Source organism: Pleurodeles waltl, chromosome 4_1 (genome assembly GCF_031143425.1).
Source record: "Pleurodeles waltl isolate 20211129_DDA chromosome 4_1, aPleWal1.hap1.20221129, whole genome shotgun sequence".
NCBI lineage: Eukaryota > Metazoa > Chordata > Amphibia > Caudata > Salamandridae > Pleurodeles > Pleurodeles waltl.
Window position 1 is genome coordinate 206,785,042 of NC_090442.1, and position 19,738 is coordinate 206,804,779.

Here is a 19,738-nt window from a genome sequence, read left to right on the forward strand (position 1 = left end):
CTGCTGCTTGCCTGCTCAGTCACACCCATAGCACCCGACCTCTCACACATGATCCATAGAATATTGCAGTCAAGAAGCAAAATAAGTGCAGGGTACTAATGTCTTAATGGCCTGCTTCTAGGCTAGCCGTACACCAAGACTGACCACTCTTGATTCCCCTGCATGCTTTTCTTCTACCACCCTTCACGTCCTGTCTCTGTATGCACCCATCCAGGGTGGTTTATGGATATGCACAGGCCTTGAGCTGAGCTGCCTCAGCTCGTCCATCAAAAGAAGTAAGTGCTTCTATCCACTCAGTTGCCTTTCAAAATGATCTAGAAATGCTCGGCAACAATATTGTTGATAGCCCTGGTTTTTGGAAATTAATGTATTTTTGATTGAAGTCTTCTTATTGCATTGTTGCCTAACACTTGGTTTACTGTCTTTATCTCCCAGGTTGCATATTTCACTGTTATTTTCCCTTATATGATGCTGCTGGCTCTTTTAATCAGAGGTGTCACCCTGCCCGGGGCTCTGCAAGGGGTCCAGTTCTACCTTTACCCAGACTTGAGCCGACTCAAGGACCCCCAGGTAAGGGAAAGACTTACTTTGTACAACCTCTTGCGTGTTCTAGAGTTCGGATGTTTGCGGGCAATCCTGAGCCTGCCTACAGTTTTGGTTCTTATATGCCAGAGTTCTGAAATTGCTTTCTGAAAATGAACTTACTGTGCATCATATATATATATATATATATATATATATATATATATATATATATATATATATATATATATATATATATATGTATATATATATATATATGTATATATATATATATTTCACAATTGCTTCTCTTCCAAACGCTTTCAGATGGGTGCCTCCTTCCTGCTAGCAGCAATGCACGTAATTCATATCCAAACAAATGGCCCCACTACAGAGCCTGGGGCACTCTCGGATTCGCATTCCATTCACTCCATTTAGCCCAGCATGACGCGTTTCGTCAGCTTGCCTTCCTCAAATGCCGGTAATTGAAGGACACACAAACACAGGTGTTTAAGTATGTTTTTTTCCTCCTAAATGTAACTCGAAAATGCAACAGGACTCCATTTCCCATCATTCACAAAGCTGAGAAATGCCGCCATCCTGACTCATTCTGTCTGGGGCACTTCCAGCCTTAGCATTGCTTTTAGTTATTATTTCAAAACGTGCAGATGTCACTTCATAAATAGTTAAGCTGATCCATATCATCATGCCATATATTGCCCCCAATTCTTCACAATACCTGAAAGCGTAAATTATCGTAACTGGTGCTAATCCATGGAAGTCATGTCCTGTATCCACAGCAGGCATGTATAAAATCAAGGGGCAGCGGTGATTCAGGTCACAAACAATAATACATTCCACAATTGCTGCTCTTGTTACCAAACTCTTTCAGATGGGTGCCTCCTTCGTGCCAGCAGCAATGCACGTAATTGCCCCACCCCTTTTTCACGGGAAGGATAATAAACAAAGTTTATTATCCTTTCCGTGTAAAAGGATTTGCAGCGGTTGCTGCTGGCGGGAGGGCGACGCTCCTCCACCCATACGGAGCAGCAGTGCCTGCAAATGGGAGAGGAAGAAGGAAATTATCAAGTATCATGTCCATTTAGACTTAGGAAGTAAATCTAATGTGGTCATGTATGTCCTTCTATAACAGCCGACAGAGCAGGCATGTGCAAAAAGAACGGAATATTTTGCATGTTCCCCCCACTACGAATATTAATAATAATTAGCAATGCCAGTAGGTTTCAAGTTTGTATGGTGTATAGAACGGACAAGAGGATGCCACAAATACCTCAAATAGAATAATAGAACATGTAGATTACCGTTCTAAGATGACTAGACACCAGATCCTCGAATTATAGAATGACACTTTTTCACCATGAGTTGTGCAAGTGCATTACATGCCACTCCTAAGAACAGATCAATCTTTTTCGATCAATCAATCGATCAATCATTCTGTATTTATATAGCGCAACTCTATCACCACTGAGAATATCGGATCACTGAGGTTTTACAGGTCATAGTTAAAGATCCATGTCTTGATCCTGCTTTTGAAGTCTACCAGGGAGTATGCTGTTCGTAGCTGGAGGGACAAGTCATTACAGGTCTTGGTGGTGATGTAGGAGAAGGACCGACCACCACTGAGGCTGAGATGGATGCGAGGTGTGTGTGTGAGGCTCAGGGCAGAGAAACGCATTTGTCTGGTGGGTTGATGGAAGTTTACACAGTGGTTAATGTAGGTCGGTCGCTGTTCATGTAAAGCTTTGTAGGGGTGTGTGAGCTTGAACTAGCATCTCTTCTGGAATGGGAGTCAGTGGAGGTTCTTGAGGTGGGGGTGGTATGGGATCGTTTGGTAAGGTTGGGTATGAGTTTAGCTGCAATATTCTGTATGGTCTGAAGCCTCTTGAGCACCTGAGTGGAGATGCCGGAGTAGAGAGCTTTGACATAGTCTAGCTGGCTGGTGACAAGGGCCTGGGTGACTGTCTTTCTGGTGTTTATGGGGATCCACCTGAAGATTCTACAGAGCTAGCAGGATGCAGAAGCAAGAGAAGGCAACTGCATTGATTTGGCACTTCATGGTGAGTCCAATGTCGAGGAGGCTGAGGTTGTGATCGTGGTCTATAGGTGTGGGTGTGGGTCCGAGCTCAGAGGACCACCAACTGTTGTTACATAGGGAGGTGTTCTTCCTGAAGATCTGTACTTCTGTCTTGTATTAGTTGAGCTTGAGGCAGTTGGTTCTCATCCAGTTGGCGACACTGGTCGCAACATTGCGGAAGTTTGTTCTTGTGCTGGAGGGATCTCCGTGAGCAAGAGGATGAATTGTGTGCCGTCAGTGTCAGATATGATGCTGAGTCCATGGGTTCTGCTGATGTCAGCGAGGGGAGTCATGTAAGTGTGAAATAGGGTGGGGCTGAGGGACGAACCTTGGGGTATGCCACAGATGATGCTCTTTGTTTCAGAGGTGAAAGGTCTCAGGCAGATCCTCTGTATTCTTCCTATGAGGAAGAATGCGATCTACTTGAGGGCGTTCCCCTGGATGCCGATGCTGATCAGTCTGTTGGTGAGGGTATGGTGAGGTACAGTGTTGAAATCTTCTGAACAGTTGAGGAAGATCGGGCTGCTGTCTCACCTTAGTTGAGGAGGGATATGATGTTGTTGGTGGTTACAATCAAAGCAGTGTCAGTGCTGCGGTTGCTGTGGAAGCTGGATTGGGAGGTATTGAGCAGGTTGTTTTTCTCCAGGTGTTCGGTAAGCTGATGGTTGATGGCCTTCTCAAGGACTTTGGCGGATTAAGGGTGCAGTGAGATGGGGTGGTTATTTCTGAGTTTGCTGGGATCAACAGAGGGTTTCTTCAAGAGGGGTCTGACCTAAGCTGTTCCCATCTATCATCGAAGGCCACTGTGGTGATGAAGCTGTTGGAAAGGTTGGTGAGATCCACGCTGATTTCCTTGGGTCCATGGCTGAAGATGTGGTGGGGGCTGGGGTCAGTGGGATCTCCGGAGTGGATGGAGGACGTGGTGGCTGTGATGGCTTGGGTGGTGAGGAAAGTCCATGCAGTGATAGCCAGGCTGGTGTGTGTGGGTGGGTTGGAATTATTGACATTGAGATCTTTGGGTTGGGGGTCGAAATTGTTGTAGGTGGTGGCTATCTTGCTTTGGAAGTAGTTTGACAGGGTGTCACAGAGCTCTTGTGAAGGGTGAATAGTGTCCTCTGTAGTTGATGGGCAGAAGAAGTCCCTGACTATGTTGAAGAGTTCCTTTGTGTGGTTGGGGCTTGTTTCAATGCAGTTCGCGAGGGCTGCTCTTTTGGTTTCCTTGATGCATAGGTGGTATTTGTTGAGGGCTGATTAGTAGGTGGTTCAATCAGAGGGGTTTTTGGTGGAGCATCATTGTTTCTCCAGTCATTTGCAGTTGTGCTTGATGGTTCTAAGTTCTGGCGTATACCAGATGTCTTGTCTTGAGGCTTGATGGTTTTGGATGGCTTCATAGGAGTGAATCAATCGGAGAGGTTCTGGACTGCCTGCTCCAGGTCTGATGCATCTTCATGCTGGATGGTGTTGAGGGCCTGTGTCCACTAGATTTTAGTCACCTTCTTCCAGCTGTGGTGAGAGGAGCTGCGGGGCTTGGTGGTGGTGCCTGGAGAACCTGTGATAGTGAAGTGGCTGATGGTGTGGTTGGCCCTGGTGAGTTCGTTGATGTGGCTGGACTTGACTCTGTCTCTGGCCATGAAGATCGGGTGCAGCGTTAGGCCTGTGCTGTGTGTGGGGTCAGTGACTAGTTGGGTGAAGGCAATATTGCGCATGCTTTCCAGGAGATTGGTGGAGTTGGCGTCTTTTGGGTTGTCGAGGTGGAAGTTGAGGTCACATGTTGATGTACAGGGGCTCTTTAGGTGAGGGTGACTCTGACTTTGGTTAGGAGCTGGAAATTGAGGTGTTCCATGAAAGGTGTGGAGTTGTCTTTGGTGGCAATGCATCAGATAGCTTCCTTGTGGATGATGCCTCACCCGTGTTTGTTTTTGCGGTCTCTGTAAATCATCTTTTAGCCATCAGGTGTTGTGGTGGCGATGTCAAGGGTTGAGCCATGTCTCAGTCATGAAGATTATGTCAGGCGGGAGGGGGGGTAATGGTGTCCCAGATTTCCGTGACATATTTGCAGAAGGACCGGGTATTGAGCAAAAGCACTGAAGTAGTTCCTGTTGTTCGTGGTATGCTGAGTGGGAGTGGTGATGGTTCTTGTGTCATTATCATTATCATTATTAATCTGTATTTGTCTAGTGTGGCTTATCACCCTGAGAGGTAAAGGATCCTTTGGTTGATCAGGGACGGTGATGCAGCAGTTGTCATTGTGGCGTCTGGCATCCAGAGCATGAAGCTCGGTGATGGAATGCTGGTGGGTCTCCCGAGGTCCAATGTTCCTGGCGCTGGGCACAGTCCGTGCACGGACAGGCTCAGTTGGGCTGGCCTTTGGCGCTTTTCATATGCACCAGCTGTACGTGGCTGCACATAGCCTCCATTAAGTATGTCCTTGGGGGAGGGAGGGGCACTGGGTGGGCAGGGCAAACGGGACTAGTGACATCGGCATCGGGTGGAAAGGGAACGTTGAGAAAAGACAAGCAATCGACCAAAACAAGCAGCGAGAACAGTGAGAAACAGTGAAGAACAGTGAAAACGGTGACCAAATCAGACAACAGGCAGAGAAAACTGTGACTAAAACAGACAGCAAGCAAGGAACACAGTGACCAAAACAAACACCAAGCAGAGAGAAAAGTGACCAAAACAAACGACAAGCAGGAAAGACGGTGTCCAAAATAAACACCAAGCCGAGAAAAAAGTGACCAAAACAAACAAATTAAGCTTAGAAAGAAGTGATCAACTTCAATATTAGCAGTACAAAGTAGTTCACAACAAGTGCTCAGGAACAAGGAGTGCAATCGTACAGGGAGCAATGCAGCACAGCAGAGAAGGCAGCGGTGTTAGAGCAGCCAAAGCTGCAAGACCAGATGTGCGGTAGAAGGGGAGCTGGTACAGGGCCTTCTTTATAGGTTTACTTCAAAATATATTTTTTAAAGAATACTTTTGAAATATGTGGTGAAATCTAAATTTGTAAGCATTCATTGTTCTTCGTATGGCATAATGTTATAGAACACTGCTTTACTAATACAAATGCTGTGAAAATCTTGCTTTAGACCAATGTTCCTATTTTTCACTTCAGTGATCCCCCACTAAATTACTAGTGGAAGCCAGGGACCCCTAATTTTTCTAACTTGAATCTGAAAACATTACACACAAATGTACAAACAAGCTAACATTAAACAAATGCAAAGATGATGAAAGAATTTTTTTTTTGTTCCACATGTTTTAATGAATTTCAGAATAATAAAAAAATGAGGTACATTCCAAAGCCATCGACTGTTGACTGGTGCTTAAGAGTGGGTACAGGTAGGTCACACAATTGCATACACTAGGGGAGCATTATTAATACTTAACAACTTAATAAGACACAACTTATACTTAATAAGATTCAACCTGACTGTCTGACCAGTTATGCTGACAAACATGAGGGGATAAATCTTGTTTCAAACTATTGAGACTAAAGGGCTTCTGTTGGAAAGTGGGTTATTGGTAGGGGTTGGTAGGTACCCACCACTAGTAATAAGGCCACAATCACAATATAAGGTCCAGTCAAGGTCTCAGTAAATGAATCCCTTGCTCAACCCCTCATAGCTGGCAATCGAGCAGGCAGGTTTGTAAAGCATTGAAAGACACCAATACATTAAATACATAATAGACAACACACAATAACAATCTAACACCAATGTATTAAAATAGGAAATATTTATGTCTTTAAAATGACACCAAAACAACAAAAAAGCAAATGTTGGGAAACGGAGATATGAATTTTTTAAGAATAAATAAAAAAATGTGCTTTCTAATGCTTAAAAAACAATAGCACCAACCGGGGACATCTTGTCGTGCTTCACCAGGACCAAGTCACAATTTGAGGCCAACCGCGTTGGAGCCCTGCTCAGATACACTGAGCGGGAGGCCTCAGTCAAAGTTTTACCTTCAGACTTAGTCCTTTTGCAGGAACCTTTTCTCTAATCTTCGGGCGATGCACCTCATCAGTCCGGGATCCAATGCGGTGTCATTGACTTGCCTCAACGCAAGCTCCCAGTAAACTCCAGGAAGTCTTGTCAACAGGGAAAAGCTCTGGAGCTTCAGCGGAGCCTGAATTTCAGGCCGGGCCATGGTTTGACCTTCGCGGCTTGAATCTCGTCGACAGGTTGGTCACCTTATTGAGCTTTGTTCCCAAAAGTTCTCCAATCTTCTCAAAACATCTGGATCTCCTTCCAGAATTCCTCCTTTGGGTCTTCAGTGGTCCACAATACCACTCCTAGGGTCTAGAAGCTCTGAAATAGTCCCTGGGATGTTGAGACTACGTTTCCTAGAATGCACCTGGTGAATCCACAAACGTTCAGCTGAATGTGATCAGCTGGGTCCTTCTTGGTGGGGTTGTTGCAGGTGAAGCTCTTTTAACCTGTTGCACTCAGAGAGTCCATTCCTTCCCTCTCTTAAAGCCAAGCAAAGTTCTTAGTTCTGTAGTTCCTCAGTGGGCAGCAGATGCAGTCATGCAGAGTGCAGTCCTTTGGGGGTGCAGATCAGGGTCCAAACAGGGCAGTCCTTCTTCTCCCTGTAATTCAGGCAGAGATCAGAGTTGCTGGGCAACTCTTCCTTATTTATTCAGTGTTCCTGGGGTGGCAAGCAGGGGGGGATCTCTGACCAATGGAGTGCAGGGTGCCTGTGAAGTGTGGCAAAATTCAATCCTAGGACGCACTATTCTTCCAAAATCAAAGATGGAGGAAATCTCTCTTCGTGGCCAGGATCTGGCTAAGCCATCTCACTGATGTGGCCTAATCTCCCTAATACTCCCCTTCAGCCCCTCTGCTAATCTAATTACTGGGGCTCCTACCTGGCTAGGGTGGCAGGATGTTGGGGTACGTCTGGATCCTGTCCTGTAAGTCCCTCTTTGAAGGTCAGTTTGGCTACCCAGCCCCATTCCTGCCTTTTGCTCTGCAACTTTCAGATCTCCACCCACCAGATGTCCCTTTGTCTTAATGCATGCCACTTCACACCTCACTAAGGCAGCTTGGCTCAACCTGGCAGAGGCTGGCCAATCAGAGAAGAGCTGCTGGAAAAATGGATTTTGCCTCACAGAAAAGAAAGTTGCATAACTTATTTTCTGTGATAGTTATAATAAATGTAACCGTGGCAAATTGTTGGATTTATTCCATCATTTTAAGTCCAAGATGGACAGGTTTAGCTCTTTCTTATCAATAGTTATACTGTAATAAAGTATTCCCATGTTAGCCTTAAGGAGTTAATGTACTACAATGGGGAAACCTAAATTGGCTGTTTCTCCCTCACCAGGATATATAAAACATGTTTTATAATGTCCCTGCTTATGTCACAAGGCACCCTACCACTGGGGCACCTAGGGGAGATCTTAGGAGTTACTTATACGTAAAAAAAAAGGGAGTTTGAGAATTTGAAAGCACTTTTAATCCCAAAGTCGAATTTGCATGTAATTTATTTTTAAATGCAGCCTGCAAATCAGGGCTGCTTTTAAAATGACAGCAGGCACTTCATCAGTGCACAATAGTATGCATTAAATCCACTGGGGCTCTAATACACCATGCCCTAATATGTACTAGGGACTTATAAGTAGGCTGTCATGGCCAGATATAATTATGCCTAATTTGCATATTCCTTTTACACAGTGCACTGGCCCTGGGTCTGGTTAGCAGAGCCCACCGCTCGGCAGACATTGTACTCGCGGCAATTTGATGACATCACAGGACCCAATGGACAGTGGACAATGGCAATGGCTACGGAATACAGATAAGTCTCACAGACACACACTGTACCTTTGCCGTATTTGTCCCCCTGCATAACTCACAACACACCACATACATACTTGTATCCATTGCCATTCCACCACAACACAACACCTACATGCCACAAACACACCTTAATGGACATTCATGACACAACATACACACTCCATGGACACTGCACCCACACGTGACACAATCACAATTCAACCAAAACAACTATCTACTCGTCTACACAACCACACACAAGCACAACTATACACATGACGACCGGCACACAATTCTACTTATCTGAATGTTGCATGCAGCAACAAAACACACAATACAACATACGCAACAACATCCACGTCATATGCAAGTGGCACAAATACTGACACTACCACAGCATCCACTTCAGCTCCCACTCGTGTCCCCAACATGTGCATGTCACAGTAGTTAAAAAAATTACTGACACATGCATATGTCTTCAGTGGTCCCACACTCATGTGTTGTGGAATCTACCAATGTACACAGCTAATGCAGGTTGCCTACCTTCATGTGCAGCAATGGGAGAGTATTGTGTTTTTTCTGTGGTCCTCTGGCAGCGATGATGGAGGGTCCTGTCCAGTCTTGTTCAATCGAAAATGGGAGTGGAATTGGCAAAAGAGGGTGGGTTTTACCCTCTTTTTCTCCCCAATTCACAAAGTCAGACATAGAGGTCAGATTGCCTTTTTCCTTTGTGGTAAGTGTTAGAAATGGGGTCTTTGGTTGGCAGTCAGGTTACCCCCTGTCCAAGCAAGGACCCTCATTCTAGTCAGGGTAAGTCACACACAATCCAAATTATCCTGTGCCCACTCTCTGGTAGCTTGGCACTGAGCAGTCAGGCTTAACTTAGAAGGCAATGTGTAAAGTATTTGTGCAATAAATCATACAATACCACAATATAGCCCCACACAAATACAGCACAGTGTTTAGAAAAATATATCATATTTATCTGATAAGATGCAGGTCAAAACTATTAAAATGCAATAAGTATATCTTGTGATATCACTGCAAAAGTGATATAAGGTGCCTTTAGTCTTTTAAAAGCAAAGAATGTCTTTTTCAAGCACAAAGTACCTAGTTCACGTTCAAAATATCTGCAAAGAACCGCAGAGGAGGAGAAGTGTGGAAAACAAGGTGTGCGTCGATTTTTCGGGCCGCACACGGCGATGCATCATTTCATTTTCACGCAGGGACGGCTGTGTGTCGATTTACGAAACTCAGTCGTGGATCCTCTTCAGGTTGTGGTGTTTTCGGACACCCTGGGGAAAATGCACAGATTTCTGGTCAAATCTGTCTGCCAGGGTCCCAGTAGGGGGTATAGCAGTCCTTTGTCTGAGGGAAAACTACTGTCCTTTGACATGCAAGTGTCAGGCCCACCATCCTCCCAGCCCAGGAAGACCCATTCAAAATGCAGATGTATGCAAGTGAGGCTGAGTATCCTGTGTTTGGGGTCTGTCTGAGTGAATGCACAAGGGAGCTGTCAACTGAACCGAGCCTGACAGAAAGATTTAAGTGCAGAGAAATGCTCATTTTCTAAAAGTGGCATTTCTAAAATAGTAAAGTTAAATCCAACTTCACCAGTCAGCAGGATTTTGTATCACTATTCTGGCCATACTAAATATGACCTTCCTACACCTTTCAGATCAGCAACTACCACTCAAACAGTATATGAGGGTAGCCCCAATGTTAGCCTATGAAGGGAGCAGGCCTCACAGCAGTGTAAAAACAAATTTAGGAGTTTTACACTACCAGGACATGTAAACTAAACAGGTACATGTCCTGCCTTTTGCCTACACAGCACTCTGCCCTATGGGTTACCTAGGGCATACCTTAGGGGTGACATATATATAGAAAAAGGGGAGATTTAGGCTTGGCAAGTACTTCTAAATGCCAAGTCGAATTGGCAGTGAAACTGCACACACAGGCCTTGCACTGGCAGGCCTGAGACAAGGTTAAGGAGCTACTTACGTGGGTGACACAATCAGTGCTGCAGGCCCACTAGTAGCATTTAATCTACAGGCCATGGGCACATATAGTGCACTCTACTAGGACATATAAGTAAATTAAATAGTCCAATTGGATATGATCAATTGTTTACCATGTTTTAGATGGAGAGAGCATTTGCGCTTTACCACTGGTTAGCAGTGGTAAAAGGTGCAGAGTCCTAAAATCAACAAAAACAGTATCTGAAAAGTGGAGGGAGGAAGGCAAAAGGTTAGGGGTGACCACCCTAAGGCAGACAGGTCTAACAGTGGTGCATACAGCATGCACCATGTCAACGATCCTGTCTCACATTTCCATTTTCCTACTGGGAGGAGTGTACTGGACCTGTGCCCCAGACAACTGCAGCTCTACTGTTATGATTTAATCCACCATGACTCTTTACTCATCTTCTGAAAAACGTGGATTTTTAAAATGTGGCATGGTGGAAAAAAAATAAAAGACAGTGACTTACTAAACTGGGGAAGTGCAAAAGGGTGTGAATGGACAAAAGTGTGTGCAGGATATTTTATCAGATGGTGAAAAAATAGGGGTGCCTATAAAATGGAAAAAATGGTGACATGGTGGTCAGTGTTCTTCGTCATGCAGTGGAAATGTAAAAGATTGTGGTCTGTGAAGGGGTGTGTTTTATAGTGCCCTTTGCAAGTGTGTCCACTGTGAAAATGTTTGTCAGCTGTGTTGTTTTTTAAAGCATCCAACGTGCAGTTGTCTGTTACCTTGCTGACTTTTAATCACAGTGGTTGGGACCCCCATTGGCTGTCTGCCATGAAGAGACCGTCACAGCCACTGTGTGCTTGTAATGTGCTTGGTGGTTGGTCGCAGAACTGACAGCACTGGTGGTCGGACCACCTATTTCCAGGCCATTGCGCCGCTGGCAGTTGGCCTTTTTTGATTGGTGGTTGGTGGTTCTGCCTGTGTAACTCTTAAAAGGGCGGTCTCTAAGACCGCCAGCTTGTCATTCTTTTCAGGACCATCAACATGGTGGTCTGGCTGACCGACCCTCAAACTTGTAATGAAGCCCAAAGTGTTATAGTAGACTTTAGCATATTACTTTCTCCTTTTGCTCTTAAAAAGCTTTTTTTGTTAGTGCATACTAATTGAGCTTCAATTGAGCCTATAAATAAAAAATACAAACTTCTGAGTGCTTCACTTGCATTGCTCCCACGATTTTGAGATAAGGATAGCAACTTAATTTTTACCTTTCAATTTCAGCTTTGTAGGCGTCATAGACTGGGCTCCACGTTACTGCTGTTCTAGAGGATTTTATGACTATACAGCGCAAGTCTTTTCTGTAGAGTATTTTCAATGCATATACCTTTACCGCGAACATACTTAGGATTAAATGAAAGTTATCATTACCATGCATACCTTTAACATGCACACATTAACCACACAAACCTTTACCACACATTTATTTTAAAGGGAATAAATATGAAGAAAATGTATATATTTTCATAAGTAATTTAATTATAGTGTACCATATTACTTTTCCCAACATTTATACATAAAAAGTACTGCAGTGTTGCATACGTGTAAGCAGCAAAAAGCAGCACACACAGATGTTTTCAACATTATTATAGCACAACGCAACACATCGCAACACAATGCAAATCTTTTGAAAATCAAAATATCTTGCAAGACAACTGATTCTAAAACTATGTAAATGTTTTCCACATTACAATATCACAACACAGATATGAATCTACAGTCATTTGCTTTTCTACACAATCTGTGACTCTGGGCCTGATTTATATCTTGGTGGTCGCACGGCCAAGCCTCATCAGCAGCCGACCCGAGAAGACTGTCAAGCCGACACTGTTACACCCTCTGTATTTAGATGTTACCGCTCGGCAGATGTTGTACTGGCGGTGGTTTGATGACATCACAGTACCCAATGGACAGTGGACAATGGCAATGGCTACGGAATATAGATACGTCTCACAGACACACGCTGTACCTTTGCCATATTTGTCCCCCTGAACTACTCACAACACAACATACCACATACATACTTGTATCTATTGCCCTTCCACCACAACACAACACCTACATGCCACAAACACACCTTGATGGACATCCATGACACAACATACACACACCATGAACACTGCACCCACACGTAACACAATCACAATTCAACCAAAACAGCTATCTACCCTTCTACACAACCACACACAATCACAACTGTACACATGACAACCGGCACACAATTCTTCTTATCTGAATGTTGCATGCAGCAACAAAACACACAATACAACATACACAACAAGATGCACGTCATATGCAAGTGGCACAAATACTGACACTACCACAGCATCCACACCAGCTCCCACTTGTGTCCCCAACATGTGAATGTCACAGTTTAAAAAATTACTGACACATGCATATGTCTTCAGTGGTCCCGTGCTCATGTGTTGTGGCGCCTACAAATGTACACAGCCAATGCAGGTTGCCTACCTTCATGTACAGCAATGGGGGTGTTGTTTTTTTTCTTTGGTCCTCTGGCAGCAACAATGGAGGGTCCTTTCCAGTCGTGTTCAATCGAAAATGGGAGTGGATTTATCAAAATAGGGTGGGTTTTACCCCCTCTTCTCTCCAATCCGCTAAGTCAGACATAGAGGTCAGATTGCCTTTTTCATTTGCGGTAAGTGTTAGAAATGAGGTCTTTGGGTGATAGTCAGGTTACCCCCTGTCCAAGCAAGGACCCTCACTCTAGTCAGGGTAAGTCACACACAATCCAAACTATCCTGTGCCCACCCTCTGGTTGCTTGGCACTGAGCAGTCAGGCTTAACTTAGAAGGCAATGTGTAAAGTATTTGTGCAATAAATCATACAATACCACAGTATAGCACCACAAAAATACACCACACAGTGTTTAGAAAAATATATCATATTTATCTGGTTAAATGCAGGTCAAAACGATCAAAGATGCAATAAGTAAATGTAGAGATATCACTGAAAAGTAATATGAAGTGTCTTAAGTCTTTTAAAAGCAAAGAAAGTCTCTTTCAAGCACAAAGTACCTGGTTCGCATGAAAAATCTCCACAAAGGGCTGCAGAGGAGAAGATGCGTGGAAACCAAAGGGTGTGTCTTCATTTCTCGGGCCGCACACGGCAATGCATTGTTTAGTTTTCACACAAGGATGGCTGTGCATCGATTTCTGGCGCTCGGTCATGGATCCTCTTTGCGTTGCGGGGTTTTCAGATGCCCCGGGGACGATGTGTGGATTTCTGGCTCTGCTAGGACAAAGTCACAGGAGCTATGTCGATCCGTTAGGCGTTGCATCAAATGTTCTACCGCACGGCAGGCGCTGCGTCAATTACTCTCTGGAAGTCGGTCTGCGTTGTTCCAGCTCGACTATGTGTTGATCCAGTGAGGCAGTTAATCAAAGTTCCTGTTGCTACACTGGCTCTGTGTCGATCTTCTTGTTGCGAAGTTGGGCTGCGTCGTGCCGATTCGGTGTGCTGTGAAATTTTCACTACAATGCAGGATGTGCATAGTTTCTGGCAGACTGTGCGTAGGATTTCACTGCACAAAGAATCCTTCTTGTAGAGATGAAGTCTTTCTGGTCCTGGGACTTCAGGGAACAGAAGGCAAGCTCTATCCAAGCCCTTGGAGAGCACATCTTCACCACAGCCAGAGAGCAGCAAGGCAGTAGGGCAACAGCAAGGCAGCAGTCCTACACAGAAAGCAGACAGGTGAGTCCTTTGAGTAGCCAGGCAGGTCTTCTTGGCAGCATGCAGATTCTGGTCAGGTTCTCTTCTCCAGGAAGTGTCTGAGTTGGTAGGGGCAGAGGCCCTGTTTTTATACCCAAATGTGCCTTTGAAGCGGGGGAGACATCAAAGAGTGGCTTAAAAGTGCACCAGGTCCCCTTTCAGTTCAATCCTGTCTGCCAGGGTCCCAGTAGGGGGTGTTGCAGTCCTTTGTGTGAGAGCAGGCCCTCCACCCTCCCAGCCCAGGAAGACCCATTCAAAATGCAGATGTATGCAAGTGAGGCTGAGTATCCTGTGTTTGGGGTGTGTCTGAGTGAATGCACAAGGAGCTGTCAATTAAACCCAGCCAGATGTGGATTGTAAGGCACAGAAAGATTTAAGTGCAGATAAATGCTCACTTTCTAAAAGTGGCATTTCTAAAATAATAATATTAAATCCAACATCACCAGTCAGCAGGATTTGTTGTCACCATTCTGGCCATACTAAATATGACTTTCCTACTCCTTTCAGATCAGCAGCTACCACTCAAACAATGTATGGGGGCAGCCCTAATGTTAGCCCATGAAAGAAGTAGGCCTCACAGCAGTGTAAAAACAAATGTAGGAGTTTTACATTACCAGGACATGTAAACTACACAGGTACATATCATGCCTTTTGCCTACACAGCACCCTGCCCTAGGGGTTACCCAGGGCACACCTTAGGGGTGACTTATATGCAGAAAAAGGGGAGCTTTAGGCTTGGCAAGTACTTTTAAATGCCAAGTCAAATTGGCAGTGAAACTGCACACATAGGCCTTGCAATGGCAGGCCTGAGACTAGGTTGAGGGGCTACTTAAGTGGGTGGCACAATCAGTGCTGCAGGCCCACTAGTAGCTTTTAATCTACATTCCCTGGGCACCTATAGTGCACTCTACTAGGAACTCATAAGTACATTAAATAGCCCAATTGGGTATGATCCAATGTTACCATATTTAAAGGGAGAGATCATATGCACTTTAGCACTGGTTAGCAGTGGTAAAGTGTGCAGGGTCTGAAAACCAGCAAAACCATTATCTCAAAAGTGGAGGGAGGCAGGCAAAAAGTTAGGGGTGACCACCCAAAGTCTTTCAGCTCTAACATGTGTCCCCCAGCTGAAAGTGGGGAGAGCTACCCAACCTCGTGGGAGCTTTCATCGCTAAGGTGGAAGTATCTGTAGAGACCATCAGCGTTGGATTGGTCAATCCTAACTTTTTGCCTGCCTCCCTCCACTTTTGAGATACTGTTTTTGCTGTTCTGTAGACATTTACTTATTTCATCTTTGATCATTTTGACCTGCATTTAACCAGATAAATATTATATATTTTTCTAAAAACTGTGTGGTGTATTTTTGTGGTGCTATATTGTGGTATTGTATGATTTATTGAACAAATACTTTAGACATTGCCTTCTAAGTTAAGCTTGACTGCTCAGTTCCAAGCTACCAGAGGGTAGGCAAAGGATAATTTGGATTGTGTGTGACTTGCACTGACTAGAGTGAGGGTCCTTGCTAGGACAGGGGGTAACCTGACTGCCTACCACAGACCCCATTTCTAACAGTAAGGCATATCCATATCTGCTCAGCAGTAAACTCCATCAGCCATTAGTACCTATGGTGCCTTGGTGGCAGATGGGAATCCTTGGCAGAGTCGGCGGGACTCAAGCAGGTTCTTGTCTATGGGACCTCCAACATCTAAATCTGGTGGGTGGACCATCAAGGTGGCGGATGGTGTTTCAGTCGGAAAACTGATGGAGGAATCGTTACCACCAAGATCTAAATTAGGCCCTCTGTCCCCAACCAAGATGATGACAACAAACCTGCGGAAGGTCAAAAACATGACAAAAATATCACAAACAAAATACTTATAGGTTTGGTCACACGTTTGTTCACAGAAGAACACAAATTACAATAGTTAACTGACAATAAATTACGTTTAAACCTCAAAGAGCATATAAAAACAGGCAACCACCATTTTGTGACTTGTGGTACACTGCCTTCCAAAGTGACCACATTCACTGAAGAGAGCTGGAGTATTTCAGAGACACTGTTTGAAACACTGCCATCTAACTGTCATAGGAATTATATAACTAACAACATTAATTCATGTAGAAATAGCATAATACATTAAATCAATTGATATTTAATATATTTTTTTTAGAAATTTGAGACATTTACTTGGTGAAATTTCACAGTTCCCCAGTCAATACCAGTTGCCAACTCTTAAAAATTTACTAAAAATTTAAGTTAAATTGATCATTTAATTTTCCTTTCTATTTCCAAATAGAAAATGCAGAATAGAAGCAAGAGTCTTATTTTTATTTAACTGTTTTCAAATCAGTGTCTAGTCAGAAAAGGTGCTGGACAGTGACTAAGGGGCTGATTTACTATTCTAAATCCGCAAAATTCCTAGTCAGCAAAGGTGCTAGACAACTGGTAGGCGGCCACAATTACTATCCTAACTCAACAAGGTGCAAACTCAGAGTAGTTGCAGGATGGTGACTGGGGGCACATTTACTGTTCAACCTCTACCAAGTGAAGGGATGTGTTGGGCACGTTTTCTGCCTTCTTTATAGACTACTATAAAATCAAAGAAATTAAGTAAATTAAAAAAGCTTCAAGCCACAAAAAGAAGAATTCAAAACACCTCTCCAATGCAAAGAAAAGTCACCTTAATTAAGGTATGAATAATGTATTTTTCTAAGTAATCATATAAAAAAGCATACATAATTGTGATCATGCACGAAGAACACAACAATGTGATATTCATGTCTTTTATCCTTAGAAACATGTGAAACAACCAAGGTCAACACTAGCTGAAGAGAACACAGAATAAAATACACAAAACCTGATGACAAAAGCAGATGGAAAAATTCAAAAATATAAATGTATTTTCAATAAAGAAAAATTAACCTTAACAATTACATATTATTTTCTTAACCGGAAGCTAATATTTATTTTTTAACTCCACAGCTCAAACAGCATAAAATGACTTTGGGTCTCATTACGACTTTGGCGGGCGGACCTCCGGGCCGCCATGGTGGCGGTCCTTCGAACGGCACCAGGCCGACAGTGCTTTGACTACAAGTTCCCCATGGGGCTGGCAGGGCTAACGGGGCAAGGGTGAGTGCCGTATACTGGAGCTAATGCTGGTCATGCTACCCTCCCTGCCAGCATGACAATGCGGACTGTGCCCATGCACCACACTGTGCATGGGACACAGTGCACTCATAGACCCTGCAGTTTTGGGGGGGCCACATTGGCCCCTGCCTCACCATCTGTGGGGCCATTCTCCCTGGGGCCCTCTGTTTTAGGCCCATTACCTGCCTGACCACCAAGCTTTCCATGGCGGTGGGACCTCTATGGAATAGTTGGTTGTAAAGCAGGTCGTAATAACCATGGCAGTCCAAATGCCAGCATCTGCAGTATTGGCTGCCTTGATCATGACCCCCACAGTCACCGTTGTGCTGAGGGTGGCAGTGCCGGCAGTCCATTGGCGGTCTTCTGGCAGTCTGAAAGCCAAACTCATAATCAGACGGTTGAACCACCAAGGATGCAGCAGTCGAACCGCCACCATGGCGGTCCACGCACCACAAAACTCGTAATGAGGCCATTTATCTTCTCAACAGATTATAAGAAAAAACTTTCATTTTTTCTCTCTATAGAGACAACCAAAGAAAAGGAAACAAAATACAATAGCATTACTTCATACTCATATTTTTATTTCTGTTTTTTTTTCAGGAAGTTCAAGAATACAAAATGTATGACAAGACAGTTATATTCATACCAAACATGGAAATAGTCTTGTAAAATATTGTGGACACATTTATTGAAAGGAGAGATTAACTGAGCCCAGGAGTCTTTGGAGGTGTGTTGAATATTTCTCATCCCACAGTGGAAATAACCACAGAGCATAACCGCTATGCAATGGAGAATGAAGTAAGAGAAAATATTCAACCAATTAAGCCACTTGTGGTCACCTCCAATGAGCTCTTTGGCTCAGTTGTAAGGGAGGTAGCCTAAAAGATCATCATGGATGTTGCCAGTAGTATGCCCCCAGTCACAAATTTCAGAACAATGCTACAATGACAAAAACAGCAGAGTAATCCTCAAAGAGGACCTCCTCAAATATACTCTGATGTTAAAATTCTCCTTGAACTAATGGACTCCTTTAATCATGAACCATGTCTTCCCGATAATAACCTGAACCCTCAAAAGTGAATACTAATCTTTAGTACAGTGCATAACACAGTAATCCTAGACAATAGTGAAATTGGATGATGAGTGGAACTTTTAAATCAATTCCCCATAGATTCTCCTAAATTTATACTATTCATACAAGCATAAACAATACAACTAATCTATTAGTTCATAGTTTACTGTCTGACAAACGATCTTCAGCTTACACTGAGCTTTTATCAGTTGTAAAATCTAAACCAGTAAATAAAATTCCTAGGAAACTCATAATTGAGTTGAAATTACGAATAACACAATTGCTAAAATTAATCCTAGCATCCAAATTCAAGGATATTTCTTGCTCTTTTCCCAGGCATATTGGTGAAGCATTAAAAAAACATCCTTAGCTGAGGATTATATTTCAAATAGTAATCTTCAATATGAACTCAAAAACCTAACTGCATTGTGTTTTGTACCTACTGAGTATGTGGCTGACTTCTACATTTTATTCATGCAAGCAGATTGTTTTTTACAAAATGAGAAAACATTGGCCCCACGCTTAAATTACTTCAAAGACACATGGATTGGCCATCTAAGCAGGTCCGGTCACAGAAGGAAACCAAGCTTTCCTATTGAATGGTGCAACTATTACTCAACCTGCTTAGAGAGAGGTGCAAAAAATATTAATATTGATGAATGGCATGTTCTTTTAACAACTCTATTGGAAAAAGATGCCCCAACCCCTATCATTTCCTGGAGATTCTAAAAAAGGAAAAAGTTTCTAGAAAATGAGAATGGTGCATTGTTGTGTAGTCTGAACCTTCGTATATCAAAAAAAGGTAAAAAGATGCCAATTGCACCCTCGCTATGCCCTGCTAATTACCCCACAAATTATGGCACTCATGACATCTTTGATAACATCATTGAAAATATCAATGTAATATGTCTGGCAAAAAAACTGTGCATGGCAGGGGAGTGAGTTGTTGGCTGCATGCAGGGAGTTGGCCGCAGGGCCTGGCCACAGGCCAGGCTCTGCAGCCAACCCTCTGCTGCACAGGGTATTGGAGTAACATATGGTAATAAAATATTACTTACATTAAAAAGCTCTAGACATTTACTGAAAAAAACAAAGGCTAAAGTAACACAAGTTAGAGCTATCCTCGGGCATGAGTTATAGTTACTTGAGATAACTCTAAATATAACATGTCAATTTTTGTGTTTTTTCTTTTAAAACTGAACATTTCACCTAATATATATGTATGCACTGAAAAAAACATAGATTAAGTTAACGTTATAGTTAGGTGAATTGATCAGTGACAACATTAACGTTCTGAACTAAAAAGAATTAAAACACACAAATTCACCAGTTATTGTTAGCAGAACTAACAATAACTTTCC

The 19,738-nt window shown here is 43.4% G+C and overlaps 1 protein-coding gene across 1 annotated transcript in view; it reads left to right on the forward strand.

Annotated features, from left to right (window-relative positions):
• LOC138287580 (sodium- and chloride-dependent GABA transporter 2-like) overlaps positions 1-19,738 on the forward strand; it is a 769,612-nt gene that overhangs the window by 540,802 nt on the left and 209,072 nt on the right. The window contains exon 7 of the mRNA XM_069228139.1: positions 436-570. Within this exon, the coding sequence (XP_069084240.1) occupies positions 436-570 (135 nt within the window). The remainder of the gene's footprint in view (positions 1-435; positions 571-19,738) is intronic.